The sequence below is a fragment of the Schistosoma mansoni genome, assembly GCF_000237925.1.
Source record: "Schistosoma mansoni, WGS project CABG00000000 data, chromosome W unplaced supercontig 0115, strain Puerto Rico, whole genome shotgun sequence".
In the NCBI taxonomy this organism is placed as follows: Eukaryota; Metazoa; Platyhelminthes; class Trematoda; order Strigeidida; family Schistosomatidae; genus Schistosoma; species Schistosoma mansoni.
In genome coordinates, this window is record NW_017386021.1 from 942,622 (window position 1) to 959,689 (window position 17,068).

General features: G+C 38.2%; 1 protein-coding gene across 1 annotated transcript in view; it reads right to left on the minus strand.

Moving 5' to 3' along the window:
- The window catches only part of Smp_137580 (helicase, putative), a gene marked incomplete at both ends in the record, with an annotated part of 47,172 nt that overhangs the window by 17,200 nt on the left and 12,904 nt on the right, over positions 1-17,068 (minus strand). The window contains 6 exons of the mRNA XM_018791008.1: positions 211-480; positions 4,197-4,400; positions 6,621-6,905; positions 9,455-9,690; positions 10,043-10,190; positions 15,946-16,097. Coding sequence (XP_018645798.1) covers positions 211-480; positions 4,197-4,400; positions 6,621-6,905; positions 9,455-9,690; positions 10,043-10,190; positions 15,946-16,097 — 1,295 coding nt within the window. The remainder of the gene's footprint in view (positions 1-210; positions 481-4,196; positions 4,401-6,620; positions 6,906-9,454; positions 9,691-10,042; positions 10,191-15,945; positions 16,098-17,068) is intronic.

Genomic DNA, 17,068 nt, shown 5'->3' on the forward strand with positions numbered 1-17,068 from the left:
GTCATATCGGATAGTTCTTCGTAGTGATCAGGTATTTATACATGGTAAAGGAAGTTAAATAGAGTAGAGAAAAATCTAATATAACATACCATTGGGGTACATTAAAATTTATATATTATACCAGTGTGATATATACACAAATTCACTAAGATCATCAGAAGGAATTTTTATGAATAAATTAAAAGTAAATATAAACAAAGCAACACTTACAGATGGTACAAAAACTGGCATTAAATGTGGTGGAACTGGTACTGTACTGGTAGCCATAAAACTATCTTCATTAATGGAATGACGTAGAATTTTCTCTTCAATTTCATCATATTCATAGTAATTAGTATTTTTGTTATTATTGATTTGTTCAGATGTGACAGTATCACTTCCAGATACTACTAATACTAATTCTGATGAGGAGGACTGTCTCTCTTCCTGTGTCAACGAATTTGGTAAATTGATAGGTAGTGTCCATTGAATAACATTGAGCTAGATAAATATTTTGCAAAAACGTTTAACGTAGAACACGATGGAGAAAGGCATCAATAATAGATATATGAAACAAAGTATTACACCGACCAGACTAATGTATCATTTTGAAAATATATATTCTTGTCGATATATTATTTACTCAAGCCGTATTTATAGTTAATTTACAAATAATATGGTTTATTGAAAAATAAGGGGACGATTACATCATATCATGTGTCAAAGAAAGTTGTTTAATAGTTGAAAGCAGAATAAAAGACAATAAGATGAAGCCAACTGGGAAAAGGATAATTTTTCATAGTTGAAAGCGTGAGTCAATTGAAGCTAGACCACCATGGAAAACCTGGAAACACTGGACGGCCAACTCGTCCTATTATGGGACTCCTCAGCAGTGCGCATCCACGAACCCGCTCTCGCGAGTTGCGAACCCAGGACCTACCAGTCTCGAGCCGAAGCCCTTAACCGATAGACCAGTGAGCTGGCATCCAACGGTGTTAATGTCTAACTTCAACTGATCCACGAAGTTGAGCAACCATTCACTAATTGTCTTCAGTGAGTTCCTATCTCATAACAGACGTGGTTTTGAACTCCACTGGTCACTGCTTCTCACTAGAGCTCCTAGATATACTTCTCGAAGTCACTAGTGAGCATATGATTATATTAATTATCAGAAGGGGTTTTGTGGAGATTTAGTATTTTTTTCATAATTGAAAGCGTGAGTCAATTGAAGCTAGACCACCATGGAAAACCTAGAAACACTGGACGGCCGTTTCGTCCTATTATGGGACTTCTCAGCAGTGCGCATCCACGAACCCGCTCTTGCGGGTTATAACCATGGAAGATTGATAGCTTGTGTATGCCTCTTTTGTACACAGAATTTACGTTTTGAAAAAGGTGGATCACTAGAGTCTTCACAGTGCGTAAGTTATTAATTTGTGATTTTTTCGAAACAAATCGTTGGACTGTATAGGTAATTTTAAAGAACTTATTAGATGAAGTCATTTAACTACAGTTCACAGGATGTTCTAATATTGAACTATTAATTGATTTACATTTGCCTTTTGAAAGCCATAAAGGATAATGTTTAGAAATGCATTTGAAAGCACTCGACTGTATGGGCAATGTAATCTGTCTCAGAAAAAGTGAATCTATAAATATATATTTATGTGGCCCAATGTGGGAGTTCGCTCTTCACGCATACACAAATGATGTAACTGGAAAAAATGATGAAAAGCTTGACGGCATAAAAAGTATCCTCAAGGATTTCGTTAGATGATTCTTGAAAGTTTCATAAGCAGGATCTTTTTTGAACTTAACGTTCAGGAAGAGAGTTTCCCAGGTCTTGCAAATTGTAATTCATGTTTCATTTCTCGCTTAACAAACCTGGGTGAATAGATGTTTCTGAGGAAAATATGTCGAAGGTTGGATAGTTTTCCGTAAATCGTGTCTTTCGAGAATATTGGTCTAGCCCTTGATGGTGAATATTGAAATAATTTCTTTTCTCTCTAATGTGACCCAGCTATGAAAATGCTTACATTGTCGATTCCAAGTGGATTTTCGGTAATATAAACCTTTGTAATGTACCATTGTCTTCTATCTATTAAAACATCGAGGATATGAAAAATTAATTCGATTCGGATTTCAATGTAAATTTGATGAATTGATAACAATTATTGAACTTCTCGAGGGTGACATTAAGTTCACTTTTTTAATCACAAATAATAAAAGTGTCATACATATATCTTTTGTGTAAGTGAAAGCCATCAATCATCTGTTGAAGTACTTTGTTCTTAAGATTGACCGTGAAAAAATTCGTTAGAAGAGAACCGAATGGTGAACTCCAGGTGATGTCATCAGTTCGACTGTGGAGCTCATTATTACATCGAGACTGAACATTGAAGGTACACCCTAGGAATAATTTCTTTAGGTAGTGTTTGGGAACCTTTCTCGGACTGACTAACTAACACATTGATGGAAAAATATGAACCAACAATAAAACTTAACATTTTTGCCATCACGTTGATAAAACAATTACAATGAGATAACGTATACCATGCAAAAGTATGTCCAAGAAATATTAATGATTTGATGTTTATTTTTTAAAGCTGATTACGACAACTCAGTCGTCTTGGTCATGTAATATGTATCATAATTAATAGCTAAACTAATAAGTCTAACCGTTCTATCAAAAAACTAATCACAATCACTATGACTAGTCACTAATTCAGTTAGTTTCATCTAATTTATTTGTGGTGCGGTTATCACACTATGCTCAATGAATTTACATTACGGAGAGGTTGTATACACTTGATAGTACATCTCGAGTTAATTACATTCACTATAGTCAGAGGCAGGTACATTACGAAGCTCGAAACCTAAGAGACCAACCACTATTTAATAATCTAACATTTATAAAGAGACGATTAAGTTATTTCAGTTCAACAGCCCCATAAGCGTGTTAAACGTTTACACTTGTTATTTTACTTATTATGTGTAAAACATCTAAAAGTTCCGTTTGTTGTAGAAAAACGGTCAAAGTATTTTCTGATACCATCATACTATCGAGGACTGACTAAAATGAGAAGAAAACTAACTCCTAAACATAGGTTGTTTAAGCTGTAAGTGAACTGACCATATTTTTTATCCTCCAATACATGACTAAACACCGTAATAACAGATAAGCGGCTAATAGTGTGTACGATTTTAACATTATCTGACAAAAACAATGTTCATAGGAGACAGGTTTCCTAAATATTTGTTATTACACATTAGTTCTTTTTTTTCACAAAACAACCTCAGTAATATTGTCCTACCACAACATTTATTTAATAACATTCAGTGATACCTGACTAACTGTTTTCAATTCCAGTTTGCTAACATTGTTATGTGGTCTACAGTCATTGTATGTTACTGCCTATACGGAGTTGTTCCTATTAAGTTTCTGACCCCTGTTCGGACTATAAAGTTATCCTGAAAATTTCATCTTCTCTATATCGTATTACCATGTGAATTATTAACATTGAATTATTGGTGTGGTTAATGCGTCCAGTCTATTCGACTTTTTATTCATAGTGTGGTATTAGGAGAACCACTTATCATTTGTAAATAGAAGTTACCATAGGTCAACCGAAAACCCTAATACCTTAACGGTTATTTCTGATATATAACAAACAATACTCTAGGATTTTGGAAAAGTTTGAAAATCAACGTACAATATTATCTAAAGGATGGGTATAGAGTAGACGTGTACCTTGTCAACATTTGAATGTATCAAAATCTTTTTTATAAATAGCAAGGTTATAAGCTGACAACATAGAATAAATTCGAATAAAGTATGAAGACAAAACGATGCTTGTTGGTCCTTCATCATGTTCTGATTGTGTATACATCTGATGCATGCAAATATATGATCGATAGACTGCCATCAGCACTATTAACATTGCGAGCGACGTTGGTCTCGATTCAGTGATCAATCAACGTAAACAGATTAGTCCAACAAAACGTCAGTCGTGGTCCAGATATTTCAATGGCGAGCTTGGTAGTGAATGACTTAAGATGTGAGTTATCGATTCTCTGGAGATCGTCATGTAGGTTCAGCTAGGTTGACTTCTGGCCGACCTACGTTTGACCCCCTAATATCAATCACATCAAAAGCTAGACCATATTGTAAACATTTATAAAACGAATACTTTTTAAAAAAAAAGTCACATACGCACCATTATTTGATTTCCAGAATCTTTATTCCTTTTTGTCCAATGGTAATTTATAATAACAGCTGGTACTAACCAAACAGACTGGTTTATCATAAATTGGAGTAGTATTAAACGACCGGGACAAAAAATTTGCTGTAAATGTTGTGCGTATTTTACATCAAGTGTAGAAATAATTGAATTTGTTAGTTGGCGATATTTGTAACACAACTGTGTAACAAAATAAAATATTAAGACAGCGTATACACACTCATCATACAACTTTAAAAACATTTATGTGCATATATGTAATGAACAATAAATCTTGTGAAAAGGTAATTTATTTATTTATTTAAACACATAAATATTGTACAAGGAAGCACCAGATACATATGTGCCACACAAATCTCATTCGATTTGTGAGGGCTGTGATACTGCCCAGGTGCCCAAACTGAAGCAGGTGGTTTTCTTAGGGGGCCACACACCGAGCCTTCGACCTAAAGGTCTGATCCACAAGGCAGTGGAGCATCTTAAGGAGATGCAGTCCCATGGTAGTCGGTGACCAACAAATTGGTTCATACGCCATTTGTTCCCTTAGGATACTGGATCCCATGTGCACCATTGGTTTGGAATCAGGGTTTTCCAACTCCCCTAGGTGGACTCGCCTTGTCCACCAACCCGGTTCAAGCGTGGGACACTCGCTTTTCGTTCTCTCAATTTCGTAAACAACAGTAGGGTCACGAGAAGGCAGTGAGTAGGACTTCCCTGTCAGAGGCTATATACGCGTGGCTATGTGAGAGCATTTGGAGAGGGAGAGCGGACTCTCCCCACTATCAGCCGTACCAGGGCATTTGGGGGAAAACAAAGCCTGAATTAATCTACTAATCAAAAGTAAAACATTACGACATACTTAGCAAAACATAACAATCTACCAAAAATCGAAATTGACATTGTCAATGTTTTACAAGGTACATTTATCACTAGTCATAACTGTCGTCACTAAATATTTATTATTGTTATTGCTAGCAGTATTATTTTTACACTTTTACCATTAGTAATAGTATTAGTTGTATTGGTATTATTATTATTATTATTATTAAACTTTATTGATGATCGAGAAAAAACACCTTGTATAGAAAATATTTATCATATCATCAATTTTCTATTATATATTAGGGCTCCCATTTCCGTCCTTACAGTTAACGGTTGGAAACTGAGTGACGGTTCACGATCGGTCCCGGTAGTGCACATACCCTTTAGCCCTCAGTAAACCCAGTTTCACAATAATCCTACCATTTTTATGCTGCGAATTCATTCTTTCTTCTATAATTATATTGTCTATGTGTAGTGTTTGATACTTCTGTAATGAACGAAGTCTTAGGCCGTAGACCAATTTACTGTATAGTGCAAAATCACACCATGCATTTGTAAAATATGAAAACAATACACTGAATACATCATTTGCACACATCCCTTGAATTGTCTCTTACAAGTTTCGTCGTTGTTTCATTCCAGTTGCTGCTGAGACTGCTTATCCTTTTTCTTTCTGTTCTCCTCATCTTCCTCTTTTGTCTGTAGGAATTCTACTTCCAAATCTTGATAGATACTACTGATATCTGTCCGTATAAGTAGCACACACCACACTAAAACTAATGTATGTACAGTTTCTATTAGACTGAGATTGTTATTGATTATACCATTCTGCTACTCTGATATGCTATGGTAACTTAGAACAATGCACATATATATCACGTTCTATGTTGCTTATGAATGACTATGTTGGCTCAGTTACTGCCGATGCACTTGTTCATGAACAGATGCTTTGATTTTGACTGCAACTACAAGTGATTCAGTCACCTAATGGATAAGGATTCGGTGTTCATAATAACGGGTTTTTAGCGCAATACGAATATATTACCACTTGGATCCACTTGTGTATAGCTAACGAGTTCTGTTAGAAGCGCACAGGTTGGATTAAATCACTTACCACACAGGACTATGTTGGAGCACGCTGATTAACCTTTTCTTTGCCAATCAGCCCTTATCACGGATTCTACAGCTAGCCACTATCCAACCATCCTATTTAACAGTTATTCTTTGTGCAAATAATTCCAATTATACAGTTTATACCTATATAAGACTCGAAAAATTAATCTTTCAGTTTTACTGACTACTTTTTTCTTTATTACTATTGGGTTGTGTAGGGTTCGAAAGTTGATATATATATATGATTATAGATGTATTCCAGCAAAACTTTCTTCTCAATCTTGGTTTTCTCATTGAAGCAACCCATTGAGCTCGCGTATACAGAAGCTTCTGTGTATTGGTGTCTGAATTGAACACCGCACAACCGAACATATTATTTTATCAAACTGATAGAAATTAGTACGTATTTTATCGTATAAGGGAAGAGCTACAAAAACGTATTGGTAAATCGGCATTTTAACTAACTTGATAGTATTGACCTATGGAATCACAGCATTCAACTCCATTATGTGGACATTTAACTTGTACATAAAGACTGTCAATCAGAGATTTAAACAAATCACTAGCAACTTCAATGTATGTTGACATTGTAATGTTTGATACCTGGGTGATAATATTGCTAATATTATTATTGTGTGAAATTATTGTAGTAGTTTCATTTAACTTTTTATTTAATACCGATAAATGTTGTCTTTTTTTGGTCTCCCATCGATGACTTGCTGCTTCCATAAAACTACGCTTCATAATATCCTGAAAGAAATAAGAATTATTTAAAACAATAAGGGATTTCTCATGATTTGAAAAAAGAAAAAGATCAGTATGTTGTGTAAATTAAGTGAATGGCTAAATTGCTATATACAGTTCCATACCATACTGATTAGCCTAATATAGAATAAAATAAAGGAGAAAATAATAGGAATTTGCTTTGTACTAATACGTAGTATAAGCATAATTTCTATTTCAGCTTCATAATAAGAATTCAAACTAATGAATGAAAAGTAATATTTATCAATGGACATAAGTGAGAAATACTCAAGATCTTATTAGGAAGAAAACCAATAGTGTTATGAACACATCTTTTGTCAACTCATTGACAAATAAAGACGTTAGTCTACCGGATGATTACCATTGATGCCCACGATCTGAGTTCATAATGGATGATGATGAATGGACCACAAAATATAAATCTCCCGTTGTACCACACATATCACTCTTAGGCTAACCTCATTCGGGTAACGGTGGTTACATTAGTCAAACACGAATTGAGTTGGAAGAGTTTATTTCAGGCACTGATTTACTCAAACAAACAACAAGAAGTGAAAAATGTAGAAGGGCTTTTCAGCCAACCACATGGACACATATGTACTATTACAAACACATCCTCATGATCACAAAAATGTGACAAAATGACTGAAAATATAAGAATAGTTCATCTATCCAAAGGTAAAGATAAATTGTGTAAACGCGTAACAACACCAACTGCGACAGCATTGATTTGCTTATTGCAATGGACCCACTTATTTCCTCAGCAAAATTGAGAAAACTAGCATTTCTGTAGACGAAAGTAAATTTTAAATTTCGTTATTGTTAGTTCGCGGTTTGTGGAGATTGTTGAATTTGATAGTTTACTTTACGAACTGACCTTAATTATGCAACCACTGGAAGCTAAGAAGCACTGAGAAGCTGTTTTCTCTACTAGAAATTGAAGGGTAATTTCCGAAGTTCTAGATTGGGAAGCCGTAGCCAGTAGTATAGTTCAAACATATTGACTGTAAAACAACTACCAAACAATGAAATTAGATGATCTGCAGTATCGCCAGTTAATTGAAATTTAAGTGTAAAACACCGGGCACTAACTCAGTGCTCTAAAAGTTAGGTTTTTATTTATTTATTTAAACACATAAATATTGGTACAAGGAAGCACCAGATACATATGCGCCGCACAAATCTCATTCGATTTGTGAGGGCTGTGATACTGCCCAGGTGCCCAAACCGAAGCAGGTGGTTTTCTTAGGGAACCACACCCCGAGCCTTCGACCTAAAGGTCTGATCCACAAGGCAGTGGAGCATCTTAAGGAGATGCAGTCCCATGGTAGTCGGTGACCAACAAATTGGTTCATACGCCATTTGTTCCCTTAGGATACTGGATCCCATGTGCACCATTGGTTTGGAATCAGGGTTTTCCAACTCCCCTAGGTGGACTCGCCTTGTCCACCAACCCGGTTAAAGCGCCGGACATTCGCTTTTCGTCCTCTCACTTTCGTAAACAACACCCCCTCCACGAGAAGGCAATGAGTAGGACTTCCCTGTCAGAGGCTATATATTGGCGTGGCCATGTGAGAGCATTTGGAGAGGGAGAGCGGACTCTCCCCACTCTCAGCCGTACCAGGGCATTTGGGGGCAAAGGTTAGGTACTTGTCTTGAATACGAAGTGTACTTGACAAAGATTGATACATTAAATGTTACCATGATTATTTTTTCATTGTTAGATTGCTGGCATAGTCAAAAACCATCTACTCATGATTCCAACTAAAAAAAGTCCCAATCAATTACCATTTTCGATTTATGGAGTGTTTTGGGCTTGTATACCATGTATACCACCATCAGCTGACATTCAGTCTAAAAACGGTATAAAATAATACAAAAGGTTCAACTGCATTTCTAGTGTACTGACTTGGCAACTGAGTACAGGTGAGAAATTTTGTATGGGTAATTAACCACTTATCGCATATATAGTAGCTTACTTAACACACGTATGTGGTGAAAGAGGCAGAAGAAAATTCATAAGTTGGAGCATTCGGATTATAAATGAGACCAAAGGCCTAGCTTATGAAGCTATACTTGTGCTCACTGTTAAGAGTAAACGGTGCCACCTCGTCTTATTACGTTGGTCGTAAATTCGGAAATACGAACTAGACTCCTTAAAAAGTTGTGGTTCATATAGGATTGATTTGACAGAAAACAGGTGCAAACATGTTTATCAACACTTTAACAATATGACCCAGCAAGAGTTATGTATTTTAAAAATTAGTTGAACAGAATAACAAACAAACAAAAAAAATAGTTCATTAGGATGATAGAATATCAAAAACGTTTAAGTGACACTACTTTATGTGAAAACAGTACGCACTAATGAAGTTATTCAGGGAGACAATGACAGCTCCAGAATTAAACCATCTAGATCAGAGAACATACCATTAAATTGATTAGTAAAGTGTATTAAACTCGCGTTAATGGATTAAAAGATTTAAAGAAAATGCATTTGTGTTAAATATAAGGTTTACTAAGATGCAAATTACCTGTGGAGTTAGTGAAGATGATCGATGTAAATTTAAAATCATAGAATATGTGACCCTGAATCTTGAAATTAATTCTGTTTGTCTTCCAAGTATCATATTTCGCAAAAGACTTTCAGTTGGTAGACCAGTGACAGATGATTTTAATGATTTACCAATAGTACTAACCAAAATAATTACAAGACCTTTAGCGTCTATACCACGACGACCCGCTCGACCAGCCATTTGAGTAAATTCACCTGATAACAATAATAGTAATAATAATAACAATATTTTATGGAAAACAACACTAAAAATAAATGGAAATATCATTAAAGTTTGATTTGAAGAAAAAGATTGAGCATGAAACTTTGAACTAATTGAATTGGTGAAAAGGATAGATAATAGGCAGCAATACTATACAATCAAACAGAAAATAAATATGAACGACTATTGAAGTGATGGTGTGAATTTCTTAAATGCTTTTAATATAAAAATTCAGCGGTTAAGATACCCTTTAAATAATACCACAGTAGGTAGGTTTTTAACCATATATATATATATTAACGCTTAACAGAGCTGCCTGACTATATATTACACTAGAATACTTACTTGGATCCAATGGACGTCTTCTCTGACCGTCAAATTTTTCAAGCGACGTAAAAACTACACAACGTGCAGGTGTATTAACTCCTGTAGAAACTGTTTCGGTAGCGAAAAGAATCTTCACTAAACCATCTCTAAATAAAAGTTCTACAGTCTAGTGGATATAAATTATTAACAAAGAAAGAAGAGGAAAGTAGTTGTTATTAAAAGAATCAACGCAAATGTACAAAGGCATCAATATTAGTTATGTTGTTCAATCTGGAATGCATGCATATTAGATTCACACACACTATATCACCACAGAAAAATCCTACAATATAAAAGTAGTGACGATAATGGTAGTAATAGAGAAGATTAGCCATACAAGATATTATATGAAGAGAGAGGATAATACAGAGGAAAAGGAAGCAATCGTAAGTAAAGTGATTATGGAAATTCTAATCTCTCTTACTTGTTGTAAGTAAACAGTTTAATTTTTGGAAGAAAAGTTGGATAGTTAACAATATGGGCTCGAATACTGTATACGATGCTGCGAATGGTTTACACACAGGCCCCTAAATGCCCTGGTACAGCCGAGAGTGGGGAGAGTCCGCTCTCCCTCTCCAAATGCTCTCACATAGCCACGCGTATATAGCCTCTGACAGGGAAGTCCTACTCACTGCCTTCTCGTGACCCTACTGTTGTTTACGAAATTGAGAGAACGAAAAGCGAGTGTCCCGCGCTTGAACCGGGTTGGTGGACAAGGCGAGTCCACCTAGGGGAGTTGGAAAACCCTGATTCCAAACCAATGGTGTACATGGGATCCAGTATCCTAAGGGAACAAATGGCGTATGAACCAATTTGTTGGTCACCGACTACCATGGGACTGCATCTCCTTAAGATGCTCCACTGCCTTGTGGATCAGACCTTTAGGTCGAAGGCTCGGTGTGTGGCCCCCTAAGAAAACCACCTGCTTCAGTTTGGGCACCTGGGCAGTATCACAGCCCTCACAAATCGAATGAGATTTGTGCGGCGCATATGTATCTGGTGCTTCCTTGTACAATATTTATGTTTAAATAAATAAATAAACACACAGGAACTATCAAAATATAGTCATTTTTCTCCTAGAGAATCTGATAAAAAGTGTCATGTCCAGATAACATTAGTGAATGGTAACTTTAGGATCTATTTATGAACCTATATTATGCATATATCTTTTATCGTATAACTGCTAAATAACTAAACTATTCGTATTCATGTTCCTCTTATCATGAGCTTTATTTTGAACTATAGACTATTATTATTCGATCTACCATTCTTGAGTTATCCTTAGTCTATTAATTGCTGCCTCCTACATTCAAAGCCACATCTGGCTAAAACGACAGAAAATGTTATATCTAATCAGTGTTGAATAGAAGCTCCTCAGAACACAGAAAATGAGGAAACACAAGTCACGTTTACAGATACATAAATCTTTAGAGACTCAAGGTCACACGTAACAACTCAAATACCCTTAATTTTCTGTACATTAGCTAACCTAAAAGTAAGCTTCTACTTATATTTCGTACATTTTCTCTATTGTTCCAGTCGACGTGTAAAAGTGGTTTGGGGTTATAGGAAGCGGCTGCGAAGGCAGTAGTGAGCGTCCCAGTAGCAGACTTATCAGCTGGAACAATTAACCCATAGCACAAAAGTAATCAACAAGTAATCAACCCCCAAATGCCCTGGTACGGCTGAGAGTGGGGAGAGTCCACTCTCCCTCTCGAAATGCTCTCACATGGCCACGCCAATATATAGCCTCTGACAGGGAAGTCCTACTCATTGCCTTCTCGTGGAGGGGGTGTTGTTTACGAAAGTGAGAGGACGAAAAGCGAATGTCCGGCGCTTTAACCGGGTTGGTGGACAAGGCGAGTCCACCTAGGGGAGTTGGAAAACCCTGATTCCAAACCAATGGTGCACATGGGATCCAGTATCCTGATGGAACGAATGGCGAATGAACCTGCTGTTGGTCACCGGCTACCATGGGACTGCATCTCCTCACGATGCTCCACTGCCTTGTGGATCAGACCTTTAGGTCAAAGGCTCGGGGTGTGGCCCCCTAAGAAAACCACCTGCTTCGGTTTGGGCACCTGGGCAGTATCACAGCCCACACACAAATGACATGAAATGACGCACTACACTAACTACACTGCTCTCGTTCCTAATAGAAGAAAGACAATTTACATTATTATTATTATTATTATTATTACCATTATTATTAATATTATTATTATTATTATATTTTATTTACTACGTCGCTTTTTCACTCCCTTTATTCCCAAATTGTGTATCCTTCCTTTCCAACTTATGCAGTAGCTCGCCCATGGTGGAAACTCTGTCCTATCTCAACGATCTCCAGTCACTGTCTGGTTGAAAGTGAATGCTTCCACCGATTACGAATACTGAAGCAGTCTTTCTGAAACCACGTACGCCGTTCAAGCTGGCTTCCTTCAACGTTCGCACACTAATGCAGATCGGACAACAGATAGGGCTGGCTATGTCTTTAGAAAGTCTTAATGTTGATGTTTGCTGTCTATCCGAGATGCGTATTCAAGACTCTAGTGAAGTACTACAAATTCGCTCTCCATCTGTCGCTTCGAAAAGCTTGTTTCACGTGCGCTTATCCGGGGACTCTGTGGCATCTTCGTCTGGTCTTGCAGGCGTTGGTGTTGCACTAAGCGCTAGGGCTGAGGCAGCATTAATCGATTGGATTCCCATTAGCAGTCAGTTATGTGCTGTTAGATTAGAAAGTTCCATCAAAGTGAGAAGAAACCGGCGTGAGAAACGGTGTCTTTTCGTCATCTCCGCCTATGCCCCGACAGATTGCAGCCCGGATGCAATCAAGGATGAGTTTTACTACCAGTTAACAGTTCTTCTCCAGAAAGCGCGTTCGACAGATATTGTAGTATTAGCCGGAGACTTGAATGCTCAGGTCGGGCGTCCAGGCACAGAAGAGAGTCGTTTAGGTGGCCGATGGGGACTTGTTGGTCGCAGGACAGATAACGGGGACCGTTTGCTGCAACTGTGCACAGACCACAACCTGTTTCTGGCTAGCACTAACTTCCGGCACAGTCATCGCCGGTGTGCCATCTGGCGTCCTCCCTCTGCATCTCAAGCCTGGACTCAGATTGATCACATCGCGATCAGCTACCGCTGGAGTAGTTGTGTACAAGACTGCCGCTCCTTTTGGAGTATCTATCTGGACTCTGATCATGCCCTGGTCTGCGCCAATCTCACCTTACTTTTCAGTGGCCGAAGGATTGACCACCACCAACGGACCGATGTTAGTAAACTGGCTGCAACTTCTGTTGCAAGTAAGTATCGAGCGGAGCTAGCCTCTAGGCTAGCTACCATCCCACCGAAAAGTATAGATGAGCATTGGTTGCATCTTCACGACGCCATGAAAATGGCGAGTAAAGCCGCTTGCGGCTTCGTGAAACGTCCCGCTTACAAGCACTGGGTTTCTTCTGGCTCCTTACAACTGATCGAAGCCCGTCGGTCTACTCCGGGTGACCGTGAGTTTGACCACAAACGAGGGCTGTTACGTAATGAAATCGGGCAAAGCTTGAGTAAGGACCGAGAAGCCTGGTGGTCGGAGCGTGCTAATGAGATGGAAGCAGCAGCTGCATCTGGTAACTGCCGGAAGCTCTTCCAACTCATCCGAGCCACTGGCAGCAAGAAGTCTGGTGTGAGTGAAACAATCTACGAGGATGACGGGATGCCAATCACTAACATCTCTCGACGTCTTGGACGATGGGCGGAATTTTTCGAAGGGCAGTTCAACTGGCCTGCTGCTCCGGCAACATCAACCAGTTTGTCCTGCCCCCCATGGCCGGTGACGACTGATCCACCAAACGAAGCGGAAGTCCGCAAGGAACTCCAACTCTTGAAGCGCTACAAATCACCTGGCTCAGATGACTTACTTCCGGCTCTTTTTAAAGATGGTGGTGACTTTCTGGCTAAGGAACTGACAGTGTTGTTTGCAAAGGTTTGGGAGCAAGAAAGTGTTTCAACATCATGGAATGAGTCAATAGTCGTCCCTATCTTTAAAAAGGGTTCACGTTGTTCCTGTAACAACTAACGGGGGATAAGTCTACTTCCGATTGCGTCCAAACTATTGGCTTCTGTCATTCTTCGTAGGTTGTTTAAAACCCGAGAACGATTGACTCGCGAGGAGCAGGCTGGTTTTCGTTCTGGTCGAGGATGCATTGATCACATCTTCACCCTCCGCCAAATGTTAGAACACCGTCATACTTATCGTAGTGTTTCTTGATATCAGGGCTGCCTTCGATTCGTTGGACAGGACTGTTCTCTGGGATTGCCTGTTGAAGATGGGTGTGCCTGAGAAGTTCATTAACATCTTAAAGGCCCTACATACAAACACCTCAGGCAGAGTGAGGGCATACAACCACCTTTCTCCCTTGTTCCATTCGAGCAGTGGGGTTAGGCAGGGTTGCCCGATATCATCATTCCTCTTCAACTTTGCCATCGACGACATCCTGGAAACAGCTCTGATGGATGTAAGTAATGGCGGTGTGGATATGTTGCCTGAAGAACGACTTCTCGACCTCGAGTATGCGGATGATATTGTCTTACTGTGTGATAATGCCCAACGCATGCAATCCGCACTTAATCAGTTGGCGATCAGTGTCCGCTGGTACGGTATGTGCTTTGCACCCTCCAAGTGCAAGGTACTCCTACAAGACTGGCAGGATTCTCATTTTGTACTCACCCTGGATGGTGAGGAGATCGAAGTAATTGAGAAGTTCGTGTATCTAGGTAGCTATATAAGTGCTGGTAGTGGCGTGAGTGATGAGATTGATGCACGTATAATGAAAGCCAGAGCGGCTTATGCCAATCTCGGCCATCTTTGGCGCCTTCGTGATGTTAGTCTGGCTGTCAAAGGTCGGATCTACAACGCGTCGGTGAGAGCAGTTTTGCTCTATGCTTGTGAAACCTGGCCTCTCCGAGTTGAGGATGTTAGACGACTCTCTGTGTTCGATCATCGTTGTCTCCGAAGGATTGCTGACATCCAGTGGCAACACCATGTTAGTAATGCAGAGGTTTGGCATCGTGTGTTCGGGCGCAGAGACGACAATTCAATCGGTGTCACCATCTTGAAACACCGACTTCGGTGGCTTGGACATGTTTTATGAATGTCGTCCCAGAGACTTCCACGTCGTGCATTATTTGCCGACTCTGGGACTGGTTGGAAAAAGCGGAGAGGAGGTCAGTGTATGACATGGTGTCGTGGCATGAAAGAAAGCTGCAAAGGGCTGGCTTCTGTTGGTCCTTCACGACTCCCTGGCTGGGGTCCGAGAGATGGTGCAACACAGTGGCTAGAGACGTTATCAGATATGGCTCAGAATAGAAGCCAGTGGCGATCCTGCTGCAACCTTCTTTTACTTTCTACATAAAGAGTGGTTCTAACTTTCTTAACTGAAAGAGTCTTCTGGTTGTACACTTCAGTCCGCCTTATCTTTTCATCCCTTCTCTTCCTAATTTCATTATTTTGTGTGGCACATATGTATCTGGTGCCCTTTTGTACCAATATATGTGTTTAAATAAATAAATAAAAAATACCGGACACATCACAAATACATTATTTCACAATGTACAGTCATTTAAGAAAGTTGTGAGTGCCGAGAGTATTGAGAATGATTCAATTTAAGAACGAAATTGTGTATGGACAGGTGATACATTTAAATATTGATTTACCGTAATCATGAATTTTACTATCAATTCCTTCCACTTTTTTACAGAAATGCTCTTGAGAACTTCTAATCTATATTTGTTATTTACAGTTTCTTCACCATGTCGAGTACAAATGTCACAGTGAAATTGAATTCAGAAAAGAACAAGAGTATTCAGACAGCAAAAATATTACTCACTTCTTTTAATATAGGTAACATCCCGCTATGATGAACAGCTAGTCCTCTTCTAGTTAAATCATGAAGAAATTTAACTGAAGCAAGTTTTCGATCACATTTTCTCAAGCGACCAGTAATTGTAGAGAAAAACTTAGTAATTTGTTGTTTTTCAGCTAAATAAAGAATATACACGCAAATATCATGTGAATTAGTGTTATTAATTGACTATAGTTGATATTCAGGTATATAATTAATTTCTTTTTCTTTTAATCCGAGAGAATTGTAGCAAAATATGGAGTCATGTCATAAGTTCTGGAAAATTTAATATTTGGCTAACAGTAAAATACAGAACAAGCATTTCGTCTTGTTTGCGACTCATGAAATAGGTGCACCTAACTTTCACAATAATAGTCAAACACAGAACCTTTGCTTCAAATGCCAAAGTCTATATAATTTACGAACCCCAACTAGAAAGAAACACAAATTCTGGATTCCAATATTAAGTCAAGAAACGTCGGGAATACGAATTTATACTCGATGGCACATCACAAAAATATCATCATTACTAAATAAAAGTGTTTGTTAAGGCTAGGTCGTCTAAGAAAGAGATAGATAGGGGTGTTACTTATGCCCACAAGGATTTGGATTGTTAGCTCGAATTCCTAGAGCTTTTGCTATATGTAAGAGACGAAGCTGAATACTCTTGTCATATAATTTTGATAATTTTTTGTAAACGTTATTTCAGTGTCTACCTTTTCCAAGTCAATGGCCTACCTCCTCTTATGAAACATTGACTCAAGCTTTTATTATTCTCATCGAAATCAGTACACCTATAACTGCCCTATCAATTTGTACTTTTTACTGAATATGTTTGTTGATATAGTTTATTCCACTTTTGTCATTGTCTCATGAGCTGACTTGATTGGTTTAATAATTCCAATTATTTATTTAAACACATAAACATTGGTACGAAGAGGCACCAGATATATATGCGCCACACACCGTCATTCGATTTGTTTGAGTGTATTGTATTGAAGACCGATGATCTAATTCAAAACAATATTGTTCACTAATATATGAATTGTTCTAATTGACAATATATAAATTTTTAGTGTTTTAAAATTCATTCAATAAAGATTTTAAA